Source organism: Heteronotia binoei, chromosome 21, assembly GCF_032191835.1.
Source record: "Heteronotia binoei isolate CCM8104 ecotype False Entrance Well chromosome 21, APGP_CSIRO_Hbin_v1, whole genome shotgun sequence".
NCBI classification, from domain to species: Eukaryota; Metazoa; Chordata; class Lepidosauria; order Squamata; family Gekkonidae; genus Heteronotia; species Heteronotia binoei.
Genome location: NC_083243.1, coordinates 31,610,014 through 31,625,461, shown reverse-complemented (window position 1 = coordinate 31,625,461; position 15,448 = coordinate 31,610,014). Strand labels below are relative to the sequence as shown.

The following is a 15,448-nucleotide window of genomic DNA, read 5'->3' as shown; positions in this document are numbered from 1 at the left end:
TCCTTGCACCCTCAGTCTTCGCTGCCACCATGACTCGCCTGACCTTGGCTGCAGACATCCAGGCCAGCCAGGCCCAAGACCCCTGGGCTCAGCAACGCTTCCTGGAAGTGCAAGTTGGCCCAGCCAGGGACCTCTCTACCCGCCAAGGTCTCCTCCTGCACCGTGGGCATCTATGCGTGCCTCCGGGACCCCTCTGGGCCAATGTGCTCCACCTGACCCATGACTCCCCTCATGTGGGACACTTCGGCCAACACAAGACCCTGCACCTGCTCATGCAGGAGTTCTGGTGGCCTCGCTTCTATGCCAATGTGGCCTGCTCTGTCAATTCCTGTGAGGTCTGCTGGCGGGCCAACGATGTACCAGCCAAGCCCCCAGGGCTTTTGCATCCCCTACCCACGCCTGCAGGACCCTGGGACACCGTCTCCCTGGACTTTATCACCGAGCTCCCCAGGTCCAAGGGCACACTTGCTTCCTGGTGATGGTGGACCTCTTCACCAAGATGGCTCACTTTGTTCCATGTCCCAAGCCGCCCACGGCTCCTGAAACAGCCGAGCTCTACCTCCAGCACATCTTTCACATGCATGGGCTCCCGGCACACTTGATCTCAGACCGAGGCCCCCAGTTCACCTCCTGATTCTGGCAAGCCCTGCACTCCAGCTTAGGCACCCAGGTGCATTTGTCCTCAGCGTACCATTCCCAAACGGATGGGCAGACCGAACGCACCAACGCCACGCTGGAACAATACCTGCGATGTTACACACAAGCTACCAGCAGGATGACTGGGCCACCTTGCTACCCCTGGGCGAGTTTGCCTACAACAACGCCATACATGCGTCCACGCAACAGACCCCATTTGCTGCCACCTATGGGTACCACCATCGCTTCTTCCCTGCAGTCCTGCCCCCCACAGCAATCCCTGCTGCTGATGCGCACCTGCAGGAACTCTGTGCTCTCCAGGACTTGCTCTGAGACCAGCTCCAACAGGCTGAAGAGGCCTACAAGACAGCCCCGAAGACCATTCATGGGAACCCGCAGACAACCTACACGCCCCTGACGTGCCGCAGTTCCACACGGCCTACCTCGACCGGCCTGGCCCGTCTGTGGGGGGGGGGGATCCTGCAGGGGGGGGGGATAGTGTCATGAGCCCTGACGAGGAGGAACTGGAAGGGTTCACAGACCTGGAAGAGTTGCCAGCCATCTCCTCAGCTGAACAAACAACAGCTGGCTCGTCAATCACTCTCCAGGCACCAGAGTCAGCTGTTGACGATCAATCTCCTTCCATCTCAAAAGTTCGAAGCAGGCTCCGGAAAGAACTTTCAGACCGAAGACATGAGGCACGCCGATGCTTCAGATCTCTCAGCCCTGAGTTCTAGCAGAGTCACTGCCACCCAGGGAGCAGGCTGATTGAGACTCCCATATAGCTCCCACCCAGAACCTGGTAACCTTGTGGAAGCAACAAGTCTATTCTCTGGCTTGCATCCACGCTCCTTCCTGATCCTGGCCTGCTTGATTTCCTTGGCACCCTGACCTTTTAGCTTTTGAACACTGACTTCTGATTCCGGTTTGTGATTCTGCATTGGTGACTTGGCTCCTGCTTGCCTTCCTGGACTTTGACCTTGGACTGGCTTTGGACTCCTGCCTGCCTGCACCCTGAGAACGTGACAGTTGGTGACGGAGAAAATATAAGCACTCCCTATTATTTTCTGCTCCTTAGCAGCTCTTCACATGTTTTATCAGGGAAAATTTTCTTCTGCTCAGCAGAGTATTTATTCCATGTTCTTCTTCCAGTACTCAAGATTCCACTCGGGTGCATAAACAGAAACTTTACAAGAAGCCACTTGGCATATTTCAACATCACAGCATTTATCGTTTGCTTCGGAACAAACAACTGACTCGGATGAATAACTAACAAGGATTTATTTGCGTTGGATACGGAACTGCCCAAAATACCATCTTCAGCATGAAATGCAAAGCACACCAAGAACTAGAAATGGGTTGCCATCTCTCGTTAAAAGAGTTCCTTGAGATTTGGGGGGGGGGGGGTGCCAGAGGAGCGAGAGTGCGGATGAGCTGCCACACAGTTCACCTAGGGTTGCCAATTCCCAGGTGGGGGCAGGGGATCCCCAGGTTTGGAGGTCCTCCCCCCACTTCAGGGCTATCAGAAAGTGTGTGGGGGAAATGTCTGCTGAGCACTACATTATTCCCTATGGAGACAAATTCAGGGTATAATGGGTATCTGGGGCTCTGGAGGGACTATTTTTTTAGGTAGAGGCACCATATTTGCAGCATAGCATAGCATCCAGTGCTTCTCCTCAAAACACCCTCCAAAGTTCAAAAAGATTGGACCAGGGGGTCCAGTTCTATGAGCCCCAAAAGAAAGTGCTCCTATCCTTGTTTGGTGGGGCTTGCGGTTGGCAGGTGGTTCCCACCTTGAAACAGCCACCACTGGAAGAACAGGTAAGCTGCAAGCCTCACTGCAAGCTAGGGATGGAAATAAATGTGGCTCTCTATGAGCTGAGAAGTCAGTACCACTGCCCTAGAGGAAATGGCAGCTTTGGAGGGTGGACTTAGGGTTGCCAGGTCCAATTCAAGAAATATCTGGGGACTCTGGAGGTGTAGCCAGGAGACATGGGAGCGGAGCCAGGAGCAAGGGTGTGACAAGCACTTTTGGGGGTGGAGCCAGGAGACTTTGGGGGTGGAGCCAGGAGCAAGGTTGAACTCCAAAGAGAATTCTGGCCATCAGATTTAAAGGGACCTCATACCTTTTAAATGCCTTTCCTCCATTGGCAACTCCAGGAGAACTTCAGGCCCCACCTAGAGATTGGTAATACTGAACGGGGTCCATTAAGACTATGAATAAGGGTGTTTCCATCCCAGAAGTCCCCAATAAGAAAGAGACATAATAAGTTCAAGTAGGCAGAATTTAGGGGAGAGGTCTTTGTGAATTTCTTGCATTGTGCAGGGGGTTGGACTAGATGACCCTGGAGATCCCTTCCAACTATGATTCTAAGTAAGCATCACATGTATAATCAGAACTTCAAGCTCCGGATGACCTTCATTCCGATTGTCTTGTATTTTTCCTTGGATCAGGCCAATCCACCCTCAACATTCTGGCTGCAGGTCAGGGGTCACAACGTCTTTTCTGCAGCTGTCCTATGGGAAGTTAAACTTGTGGTTCAATCTTCTTGTTGTTTTGCATTTAACTTGTATGCATCCTTTCCGTATGCACAGCACGTCTTATTACAGACTCCCCAATTTCTCTGCTTACCCCCATGTAACTGAACTTTTTAATTAAGCTTCAAAACGCTCCAGCAATAGTAGATAAATAACAGTAATTCTTGCATTGTCTTTCCAATGCTTCTTGGAACTTGCAGGAAAACCCCCATGATAGTTAGTCCTTGGCAAAATTTACCGTTAATGTTTGCAACATAACAATTTACCAGCAACTCAGCACTTGGGCTAGGATTCTACAAATGACTTCTGTGCACACTAATAGATAGTTTCTGCCTTGGAACACACTTCCTCTTCCTCTAAAACTTCCATGTGAAGAAGCGCAATGCTTTTCAAAGGGTTCTTGTGCAAACAGAAGTTTTAGACCAAGGGTGTCAAACATGTGGCCCAGGGACCGAATCAGACCCCCGAGCCACTGAATGTCATCTGCTTCTTTCTCCCTCTCTCTTGCTTCCTTCTGCATCACAGCTTGCTTTGCCAAGCTTGCTCAATCTCATGGGAGCTTCTACTTTCTCCACTAAGGCTCCTCCCTTGGGGAGGAGGGGGGGAGGATAGTTTGCTTTGCCAGGCTCTCTAGATCACTCACCAATGAGTGCTAATTTAAGTATGTTTTAAGTTTTTTTAAAATCTTTAATTGTGTTTGTCTGCCTGCCTTATAAAGTTTATATCTCTGCTACCTAACATTACTTTTTATGACACACGTGGCCCGGCCTGACAAGGTCTCCTTTATGTCAGATTCGGCCCTCATAACAAATGAGTTTGACACCCCTGTTTTAGACGAAGTGTGCTCTGTGTCAGACTACTATCTGGTGAGCATGGCACTTGTTCACAGGTTCCAAGCTTTGTAGTTTAAAGTTCTAAAAGTTGCACACAGATATCTGGCAAAGGAAACTTTTGAGGAGCTTTTAGGTCATCACAATTCACACTGAGATAATTATAGGGCGTCAAGGGAATAAAAACTAGGCATCTTGCATATAATAACAAAATGACTTACTTCAATTAAGATTATCTGGGAGACAGTGAAGCAAATCTTGATTCATGCAGACCTACTATGAAGACTGAAGCAATTAAGAACAAGGCTCAACGTAAACGTAAAATACTCAGGATGTAAGCATTACTGATGTGAACTATGCCAAAGGATCACTTCTGAAACAAAATAACTGTCTTGCAGACTAGAAGCAGACAGCTGGTTCTGCATGGTGCTGATTGGCTAATCTCCATAATACTACCGATAACCTCCTCATTCTCCAGAGCAGTTTTGCACTTCTTTGAGTTTCTCTGGTAACAGGCAACATATGGAGCACTTTACACATTCCTTCCCCCTCCCCACAAATTGTGGGCAGCCATGCAGTCTAGAGAAGGAGGGTCAAAATGGTGGGCCATGTTTCTCTTTTCCAGTAGCAAAAGTGGGAGGAAGCTGGATTCATACTGCAGTTTGCAAACTTCCGGGTGAAATTTAAATCTGTTTTCACTGCTAGTGTTTTCTTATCTTGGAGGCTTGCCAGATCACAAAGCTAAGCATCTTTCCAAAGTGTTGCAAAAAGTTTGTCATGGTTCCATGACAAAATATGGTTAATTTACTATATTTTAAAACAATTTCCGGTATGCTTCAACATATAGTCTTCATTTTGGACCAGGTCTGCTAAAAGTCTAAATCAATACACTCATGTAGCAATAGCAGAAAGCAGTATGACAAGACACTGATTCACAAGATCCAGCTTATTGGACTATGGTACGGGGATCAATCAATGTTTTGCTAATATCAACATTACTACTTGAATTAAACAATGGATAACAATACTTTTCCTTTTCACAGAACCTCAGGGAGTTCAAAGTGTTTCACATGTATAAGATTGGATTCAAGCAGCTTTTTCCTGCAATTTTCTTCCGCATTACAGACCCTATTGTGTATGACTTTTCTTCCAGCAAGCAGGCCTGGAACTTTGGGCGAGGGGGGGGGGCAGATGGGGTCGCTTGCCCCGGGCACTGCCTGGGGGGGGGCGCCAAATTGGGCACTCACTAGGGGAGAAGCAAACCAGCAGCCCCATATCCTCAATCTGCCTCCCTCCCCATTTAAAGACCCCAGCTGGCCAGCGTGGTCTTTAAATGGGGAGGGAAGTAAATCTGCTGCTTCTTTCCCCACCTCTGTGGCTCATGAAACATAGAGATGGCAAAGCAAGCAGCCCCACTTCCCAGGTCTACCTCCCACCCCCCACCATTTAAAGAGGGAGGCAAATCTGCTGCTTCTTTCGCCACAAGGCACAGAGGCAGCAAAAGAAGCAGCTCTATTTCCCAGATCTGCCTCCCTCCCATTTAAAGACTTTGCCTGCTAGGGTCTTTAAATGGGGAAGGGGGCAGATTGGCTGCTTTCACCCCTCTCTGCAAGGCAAAGAGGCCCACACTCTAGAGTGCTAGAGGCAGCACTCTAGCGCTGATGTTGCCCACTCCACAGCATTTTTTGAGTGGGGGTGCATTTTTTACTCTTGTCCCCACTCAAAAAATTTGTTGATCCAGCCCTGCCTGCAGGTCCCATGATCCTCACTGGTCCCCGAAGAGGGACCCTTTCCTTCGACAGAAAAGCTGGTTGGATCTTTCCATTATCTTGTAAATGTTACCACCTTGCAAGTTCAATCTGCGATTTTTCTCAAGTCGCACACAGAAGGCTGGGAGGATGTCACCTTGTAAGTTCACAGCAAAGGTGACATTCAAACCAAGGACTTCCTGATCCATGCTTTCATCTCCTATGCATGATACCGCACCAGCTTTCTTAGATCAGCAACGATTACTATCTACCAACAACACACCACAAGGTTATTGCCTCCACTCGGTCTCCAGTTAAGTGTGGTATCAAACTGAAATAAAGGGAGTTCAGCCAGCTCTGAATCAGTCAAGAACACTTTATTACAGGGGTGGCCAATGGTAGCTCTCCAGATGTTTTTTGCCTACAACTCCCATCAGCCCCAGCCATTGGCCATGCTAGCTGGGGCTGATGGGAATTGTAGGCAAAAACATCTGGAGAGCTACTGCTGGCCACCCCTGCTTTATTGGAAGAAGAAACAGTCACAGAGGAACACAGGCAAAACTGCAACTATGTACAATCTGGCCATGGTTAACTGCGCCCTCCTAGCATTGGCTCACTCCTGAATCTTTTATTTGCCATCTCTTTTACAAGTTGTCTAGCATCCTGATTGGCCAGTTATTCCAGGCTTCAGGATCCTGGTTTGCAAGCAGTACCTGTCTCAAGGTTAGGCAATAAGAACCCAGTAAAATGCAATACATAACACAGCAAATACATAACACAAACTGCAATGTAAGAACCAAAGACTCCCGTGCATTCTATGGAGCTTTCAAGTGGTTTAAATGGGCAATGGCAGCTAGTATGCCAAAGAGCCTGCATTCTTCAGCTGAACTCTGGTTCTCTGGTTTAGATCCTATGCACAAGTTCAGGGAGCTCCAAATAGTCTCTGCCTAGGAAGAGTTCTTCTTCTGCTTCCTTTGCATAAAATTAATGCTTTTCAAACAGGACCCTGTGATAACAGAAATTTCAGAGGAAGCATTAACATGTTCGGTGGAATGCATGGAACTTGTTCATAGGATTTGAACCAACGTCTGCACAAACCTAACCTTTTCACCAGCATAATTATATCGAGCTACGGTGCGCATCTTACATTTTGCATGGCATCTTGATACTGCGGCAGTGATGACAGCTGTGACTCCGAGTGGTACGGGGACAACCCCTTCCTCAGAGTCCTCAGATCCCCAGCGCTTGATTGCTGCAAGGAGAGAGAAAAAGGAAAACCATTTCAGGTGGGTAGACATGTTGGACTGCAGTAGAAGATCTTGACTTGAGCTCAGAAACACCTTCAAGATCAACAAGATTTCCAGGGTAGGAGATTCCAAGCGTTAAAGCTCCCTTTGTCAGATACAGAAATTTATTTATCTGTTTATAATTTCAGTTTCTGAATTGCTCTCTCCCTGAACACTCAGAGCTCTGAGCGATGAACAACAATGATAAAATTCATCAAAATAAAATACATCAAGATAAAACATTTCCAACAACAGACAGTTTAAATAAAACAATTCATAGATGGTATTATCACGGATTTTTTTTTGCAGCAGGAACTCCTTTGCATATTAGGCCACACCCCTCTTAGGTAGCCAATCCTCCAAGAGTTTACAGTAATAAAAGCCCTGTAAGCTCTTGGAGGATTGGCTACATAAGAGGGGTGTGGCCTAATATGCAAAGGAGTTCCTGCTACAAAAAAAGTTCTGGGCAGGAACAAATTCTCAACTGTGCCACCACTTCCTATAAACAGGGGAGACAGAGCTGGATGGAGGAAGGAGGCAGGGAAGAGGGAAAGGAAGAAAGATTGCTAGATGGTATCCATCGCTGTCCTCAGCCAATGGCCTGGAGAATTGCAGAACATTTATATAAGCAGGATATTTATACGAACCTAAAAAAACAAAATTACAAACCCTAACCCATTCAGAAGAGAACCCCATGGTGCAGAGTGTTAAAGCTGCAGTACTGCAGTCCGAACTCTCTGCTCACAACCTGAGTTCGATCCCAGCAGAAGCTGGGTTCAGGTAGCCAGCTCAAGATTGACTAAGCCTTCCATCCTTCCGAGGTCGGTAAAATGAATACCCAGCTTGCTGAGGGGAAAGTGTAGACCACCCCGTAAAGTCTGCCGTGAAAACGTCATGATGTGATGTCACCCCAGTCGGAAACGACTGGCACCTGCTCAGGGGACTACCTTTACCTTTTTACCTTTAACCCATTCAGATCCATCTGTTATGAAACAATTAATGACATACAGACATGCATCATCCAGATTCCAGGTTCTGATATGTAAACTATGAGAAGGATGAAATAGTCATCTTTAGGAATATATCTCATCGACTGTCAAAATTAAGATCTAAGGACTGCTGAAAGCCTGCATGGGTTTTGTCTTTTGCTCTTACCAGGGCTTTTTTGTGGGAAAAGCCCAGCAGGAACTCATTTGCATATTAGGCCACACACCCCTGAAGCCAAGCCAGCTGGAACTGCGTTCCTGTGTGTTCCTGCTCAAAAATAAGCCCTGGGTTAGGGGTTAGGGTTACTCAATGAAGAGTAAGTGCTTTTAAAAATATTGACTTATCATTGACCAATCTCATGCCATTCCTCTGGCAACATGGATTCTTGTTTGATTAAGGACATAACATATCTGCCCTAAATTCTGCTTTTTGGAGATTCAGGCCCAGTGCAATCCTGGCTCTGAACACAGCCCTGCAAAACACTCAGAACACTGGAGACTGAAATACAGAAACTAAGACGTAAGCAATATCTTTTTTATTAGCAATAACGATGCCCATTAGCTTTATTGTTTTTGAAGTGGCACTGCTCTGAACCTACAGAAGTGCAGCCCTTCATTTTTTTTACATTCCATTAAGGCTTTTGAGCTGCACCTGCCGCTGAAATGAAATTTTCTACCTTGAAAGAACTGGAGAGCAGAAAAATGCATCGATGCAAAAACATTTATTTGTTTGTTTGTACCCTGTCTCTTTCTCCAATGAGGATCCAAAGTAACTTAGCATTGCTCTGCTTTTCCTTTATTCAATCCTCACAACAACCCTATGAGGTAGGTTAGGCTGAGGGTATGTGACACAGCCCAAGGGCACCCAACAGGATGACACAGATTTAAATTTCGTGTGCCCAGATCTGAGTCCGACATGCTAACCATCACACTGGTTTTGTGGAGGTTTCTGTGTGTTTGAGTGTGTATATGTATATATATTTTAAAAATCTAGAAACCTCAAAGCTAGCAATGCCAACGTCCAGTGGTACCTGGAGATCTCCTGGAATTACAACTTATCTTCAGTGTACAGGTATCAGTTCTCCGGGAGAAAATGACCACTTTGGAAGATGACATTTTTCCCCAGCATTTCCCCCCCACTCAGGTCCCTCCCGTTCCCAAATCCCACTATCCTAAGTTCCACACCCCCCAAAAAAAAAAATCTCCAGGAATTGCCGACAGAGAGTTGGCAGCCCTACTCAAGGATTTGACCCCAACACGCATCCTTGATGTTGTAGCTTAATTTGCACTGATAAACCAAGTTTTTAGAGCAAGGAACACATGTTCTATCATTAATATATGACCAGTCATTTGAGGTTTCTCTCTCTCTCTGTGGTTGCGTGTGTGTGTGTGTTTGTGTGTAAAAGAGTGTGTGTGTGTGTGTGTGTGAGAGAGAGAGAGAGAGACTGCACTAGTGGTTGCCTACGTGCTGTCAAACACAGAAATAACAAAGCTAAATAGAACAGCAGGGAGCTTAAAATTGTTTGCTATTTTGTGGAGTGATCACAAAAGATCAATGTCATATCTCGCTCCAACTGTTTCGCTGCACAAAGGGGGGGAAATGAACACCATTGCCTTTTGTAGCTTTAGAAATCACACACAAATTTGACTCCAATCTCTTTGAAACATCACACACATCCTCATGCCACAGTGATGCAAGAGGGTAAGGAAGGATTAAATGGGTGAACCTTTGACATCCCAGGGAGTCATTAATCTCCTGTTCACTGTACAAAAGGTTGGATGTGCCTTACCCAGAATCCTGTTCTCTTGCCAGAGTTTCTCAGCTGCGCTCCCTCATTGCTCATCATCCACAAGCTAGAAAGATTTTCTTAGCCCAGTTTTCAGTGTAATTACAGACCGGCATTCATCTTTTGGATGGTTTGAATGATAATACTATATCGACTATTATACTGGCCTTTGCCGGTGGTGTAGCCAAAATCGATTACGAATTTATTTATTTTTTAAATTAAATTCTGACTCCATGTGCCTTGTGTTTGATGATGTGATTTTTTTTTTTGGTTACCTCCATCTATTTTGTTACCTCCATTTTTTTTGTAACTCCATTTATTTGGTTCCTTAATTTTCACTACTTGCTTGTGTTTAGATGCTGTGATGACTTATGGCTAGGAGACTAAAACTAAAAGGAGGGTGATAATTATGATGAACAGGACCTTGTGGTCGCTAGACAAAGCATTATCCATCCAGGCTGAATGCTTATTAACCTTATTAACAGAAGGTTACCTAAATGTGGAATTCACTGACAGAGGATGTGATGGTGGCCACATTCAGTGGAGGATAAATGTATTAGTGACTACTAGCCATGATGACCAAAGTAAAATTCCATATTCAGAGGCAGCAAGGGGTTTTTTGTAGAAAAAGCCCAGCAGGAACTCATTTGCATATTAGGCCACACACTCCGATGTCATCATTGTTTCAGGCAGGCCTTTTTTGTAGAAAAAGCCCAGCAGGAACTCGTTTGCATATTAGGTCACACACCCTGACGCCAACCAAGCCAGCCAGAACTGTGTCGCTGTGCGTTCCTGTTAAAAAAAAAAGTCCTGAGAGACAGCAAGACAGGAACATCAGGGGGAGGCCTCTATGACCTGTTGACCCTTCCTTTAGTAAGGAAAAATGAATTTGCGGAACATTAGTCAATGGCCATTTTTTAATAGGGACTCACCCATCCATCTTGCCAAGATATCAGAAAAGAGAGTAAATTCCTCAAAGAATTAAATTAAAGCTAATTAAATCCTCAGCCCCCACGTATTAATTTAAGAACAGAGATTCTGAAAAGTACCTTGAGTGTTTAAAGCGTGAAAAGGTTGTGACGGGCAGGCAGGGAACAGCTGGTTAGCTGAACTCGGCTCTCCTTGCCAGGAAACCAATCCTCTCTTCCTAGAGAGGATGTTCCCTTGAGCTACAATGGCTCATTGGATGCCATTCAAATGGGGCAGCAGCAGAGCAGCACAATGACCTTGAAATGCACTGAAATACCCAGGCAAGGGGAGGAAGCCACCAGTGCAAGAATATTGGGGGGGGGGGGGGGGTTGTCCATTTGCACCGCCATGGAGACTTATTGCAAATCTGCTTTGTTCCAAATACATTCTCCCCTTTCATTACAACACAGCTCCATTCACCACCATTTTAAACAGCTCGGTTCATTTCAGAAACCGCAAATGCTGTCGGGAGACCTGCTCAATCACTCCTTCGCAGCCCAGATGTCACCTAGTTATTTGCTCCTATCGCACACCTCACGCGAACAATATGTTCCCGTTTCCAGCCAAATCTAATAAGATATTACAACAGCTAGAAGAGGGATAAAGTATTTTAATTACCCTTCTAAAACCTTCCTTGCGTGCTCCTTGGGTGCTTATAAACACTTACACACCAGGGCAAGCTTCGTTTCCAGGTTTCTAACGAGATTGCCAAGAAAAAGAAAGCCTCAATTGCTCATTAGCAGACTGTGACTAATAATGCATCAAGAAAAGACATCGTTTAACTTGTATTTTGTGTTTTTGTATAACCAGCTTGCTGTAAGAGAAGGGCTATTGTTGTTGTACTTTCTGCTTTTATTGGGAGAGCTTGGGAAATATTTAAGGAGGGGCTCATCCTGTGATGCTTCCCTTCCTCTCCCTACTAATGCTAACTATCAGGGGTCCCCAACCCCTGGGCCATGGACCAGTACCGGTCCATGGTAGGGTTGCTAAGTCCAATTTAAGAAATATCTGGGGACTTTGGGGGTGGAGCCAGGAGACTTTGGGGGTGGAGCCAGGAGACATTAGGAGTGGAGACATGATCAAGGCTGTGACAGGCATAATTGAACTCCAAAGGAAGTTCTGGCCATCACATTTAAAGGGACGGCGCACCTTTTCAATGCCTTCCTACCATAGGAAATAATAGATAGGGGCACCCGTCTTTTGGAGATCATAGAATTGGACCCCATGGTCCAATCGTTTTGAAACTTGGGGGGGTATTTTGGGGAGAGGCACTAGATACTATACTGAAAATTTGGTGCCTCTATCCCAAAAAACAGCCCCCCCAGAGCCCCAGATACCCGTGGATCAATTCTCCATTATTTTCTATGGAAATAAAACTCCATAGGGAATGACAGAGTTCCCAGCAGACATTTCCTTTCCCTCCCCCCGCTTTCTGACGACCCTGAAGTGGGGGGGGGAGGCCCTCCAAACCGAGGGATCCCCTGCGCCCACCTGGAGATTAGCAACCCTAGTCCGTGGTCTGTTAGCAGCCAGGCTGCAAAGTGAGGCAGAGGCGCTGCACCACCCCTTCCGCCTGCGTGGGACCTGGGCGGATGAAAGAGGCAGCATGGCCCTGCTCCAAAGTTAACTCTCCTTGCCTCAGAGCAAGGGCACACCACCTCTTTCGTCTGCTCGGGTCCCATGCAGGCAAAACGGGCAGCACGGCAACAACCTTCACCTACCTAGTGGGGAAGCAGTAGAAGCAGCCCGAGTCTCCCTCCCATTTAAAGACCCCCATGCGGGACAAGGACAGGCAGGGGTGGTGGCCTGGGGTGGCACAAACCTCAGTCCTGCCCCCCCCGTCAGTCCATGGAAGAATTGTCTTCCACGAAACTGGTCCCTGGTGCTAAAAAGGTTGGGAGCCACTGCTAAGTATGATAACCAGGGCTGCAAAACTCCAGGTACACAAGTAACATTTGCACCTAAGCCATTTACCCTGGCATCTCACTCAGTTGATGAAAACAGCAGGACTCAGATCCCATGTGTGCTGCTGGGATGGGTACCCGCAGGGCTTCTTTTATAGCAGGAACTCCTTTGCATATTAGGCCACACCCCGCTGATGTAGCCAATCCTCTAAGAGTTTACAGGGCTCTTAGTACAGGGCCTACTGTTAGCTCCAGGACTGGCTGCATCAGCAGGGTGTGGCCTAATATGCAAAAGAGTTCCTGATACAAAAAAAACCCCTGGATACTCATCCATTACCTTTTACTTCCTTCGTTCCTTTTCATACCCAGCAGCTACCTGTTTAAGAAACGGCAAGCTCAAAGGTCACAAGGCATGACCTGTCAGTTCAGCCATGACATATAACTATTCTAACTGTGGATAGTTTGGGAAACCAGGATATGGCTCACAGATAGGGTTGAAAGGCATACCAGTTCTGTGGGTTTTTGCTATTTCCCCTGCCTCTCTTGCAGAGACCCAGCTGGTATCTCAGCATGCACTGCATTGAGGGCAGAACTGGGGAACAAGCCAGAATTGTCCACATTCATATAGTGGAGGAATTTAAAGATAAGACTAACTCTGGGCTATAAACCAACATGCAGTCCTTCACCAACCCCTTAGCACAGGTTTGGTATCAAGAGAATGGGAAGTATCTATAAATAGGATCACTTAACACCCCACCTCCCAACCCCACTCGGCAGCTCCTCTCCTCTCCCCCCCTCAAAAAAAATATCATCTCAGGTCCTTGGTTTACCAAAAGTTAAGAAAACTTAAGTGGGTAGGACAGCATCTATAGCTGGGACTGGGATTCAAGCCAAATCAGACAGAGCACATCATAGAGCTCGTGTGAAAGCATGTGTGGAAGCACTGATAGCAGTAAAGAAATTATTTTACTCTCTACCGCTTAATCTGCTGAGTGTCATGCAGCTTAATTCTTCAAAACAGCCTAGAGTTCCGTGACTCTGAAGATGGAGCTGGTCATAGATACAGGTTTGGCATTAAACTCTTAAAATCTTGTAAGATTCTTCAAAGATAAAATCTTTTAAATCCAATTCGACTCAAACACAAGACTGAGCACAGACCAGGCAATATAGATACTGGTGGCACTACCGACTCAAGCTGTAATGGATTGGTCCACTGATGCGTGTTGATAGAGGAAATTTTGCGAGTGGTAAAAGCCACGACTTGCAGAATGGACCCATGCCTCTTGTGGCTTATAAATACTTGCCAGGAGAAATCTGGGATTAAGTGTGTCTTCCAAAATATATTAAAAGAAGTGGTTATTAGATTATTAGTGAAGAAACCCTCTTTGCCCAGGGATGGTCAAACAGTTGTAGAATTGCATCTAACATTCTCGGATAAAGTAATTTGAGCAGATTTAGCAGAGCAACATCAAGCTTTCCTAAACAATGCATCACACCAAGTGTGTACACTGGTTGCCTATCTGCTTCCAGGCTCAATCAAAGGTGCCAGCTTTAACTTTTAAAGCCTTACTGAAACTAGACTATAATACAAATAATATAAACAAATACAGTCTAGGCACCTGGATCGGGGCGGTGTGGCGGTGCTGATGTTGTTGGACCTGTCGGCTGCGTTCGACACGGTCGACCATCGGCTACTGACCCGCCGCCTCGCCGATGTAGGGGTGAGGGGGTCTGCCTTACAATGGCTTGCCTCCTTCCTCGAGGATCGGGGACAAAGGGTGGCAATTGGAGGCGAGCTGTCCCAGAGGCGCACACTGGATTGCGGAGTGCCTCAGGGGGCAGTTCTCTCACCAATGTTATTTAATATCTACATGCGCCCCCTTGCCCAGATTGCCAGGAGACATGGACTTGGGTGCCATCAATATGCAGATGACACCCAACTCTATCTGCTAATGGACGGCCGGCCTGACTGCGTCCCAGAGAATTTAGACCGGGCCCTGCACGATTTGGCAACCTGGTTGAGGAAGAGCGGGCTGAAACTGAATCCAGCGAAGACAGAAGTCCTTTGTCTGGGTCGGGGCGCTCGGGGAGGGGAAATACTTCTCCCGGTCTTCGACGGGGCGCCGTTGAAAGCGGCGCACCGAGTTAAGAGCCTGGGAGTTTTACTGGAGCCTGCATTATCAATGGAGGCCCAGATTGCAGCCACTGCCAAGTCAGCCTTCTTCCATCTAAGGCGGGCAAAGCAGTTGGCTCCCTTCCTAGAGCGCCAAGATCTGGCAATGGTGCTTCATGCAACGGTCACCTCGAGACTGGATTACTGTAATGCCCTCTACATGGGGCTGCCTCTGTGCCGAACCCGGAAGCTGCAACTGGTGCAGAACGCAGCAGCTAGACTGTTGCTGGGACTCCCTAAATGGGAGCACATACAGCCTGGGCTGCGCGAACTGCACTGGCTGCCAGTTACATACCGGGTTCGTTACAAAGTGCTGGTCATGACCTTTAAAGCCCTATATGGTCGAGGACCTGTCTACCTTAGGGACCGTCTCTCCTCATATGAACCCCAGAGAGCACTGAGGTCAGCCGGGAAAAACCTGCTGACTGTCCCCGGACCGAGAGAGGTGAAGCTGCAAAGCACCCGTAACCGGGCCTTCTCCTCTGTAGCCCCGAGCCTATGGAACCAACTTCCAGAGGAAATGCGGGCCCTGCGGGACCTAGAACAGTTCCGCAGGGCCTGCAAGACCTTCCTCTTCAGACTGGCTTTCCC

At 47.1% G+C, this 15,448-nt stretch overlaps 1 protein-coding gene across 3 annotated transcripts in view; it reads right to left on the bottom strand.

Annotated features, from left to right (window-relative positions):
- The window catches only part of CCDC85C (coiled-coil domain containing 85C), a 248,777-nt gene that overhangs the window by 41,770 nt on the left and 191,559 nt on the right, over positions 1-15,448 (bottom strand). For 2 of the 3 annotated variants that reach the window (XM_060262780.1, XM_060262781.1), the window contains one exon: positions 6,900-7,004. The exons of the other annotated variant lie outside the window; for it this stretch is intronic. In XM_060262780.1, the coding sequence (XP_060118763.1) occupies positions 6,900-7,004 (105 nt within the window). The remainder of the gene's footprint in view (positions 1-6,899; positions 7,005-15,448) is intronic. 3 annotated transcript variants of the gene reach the window in all.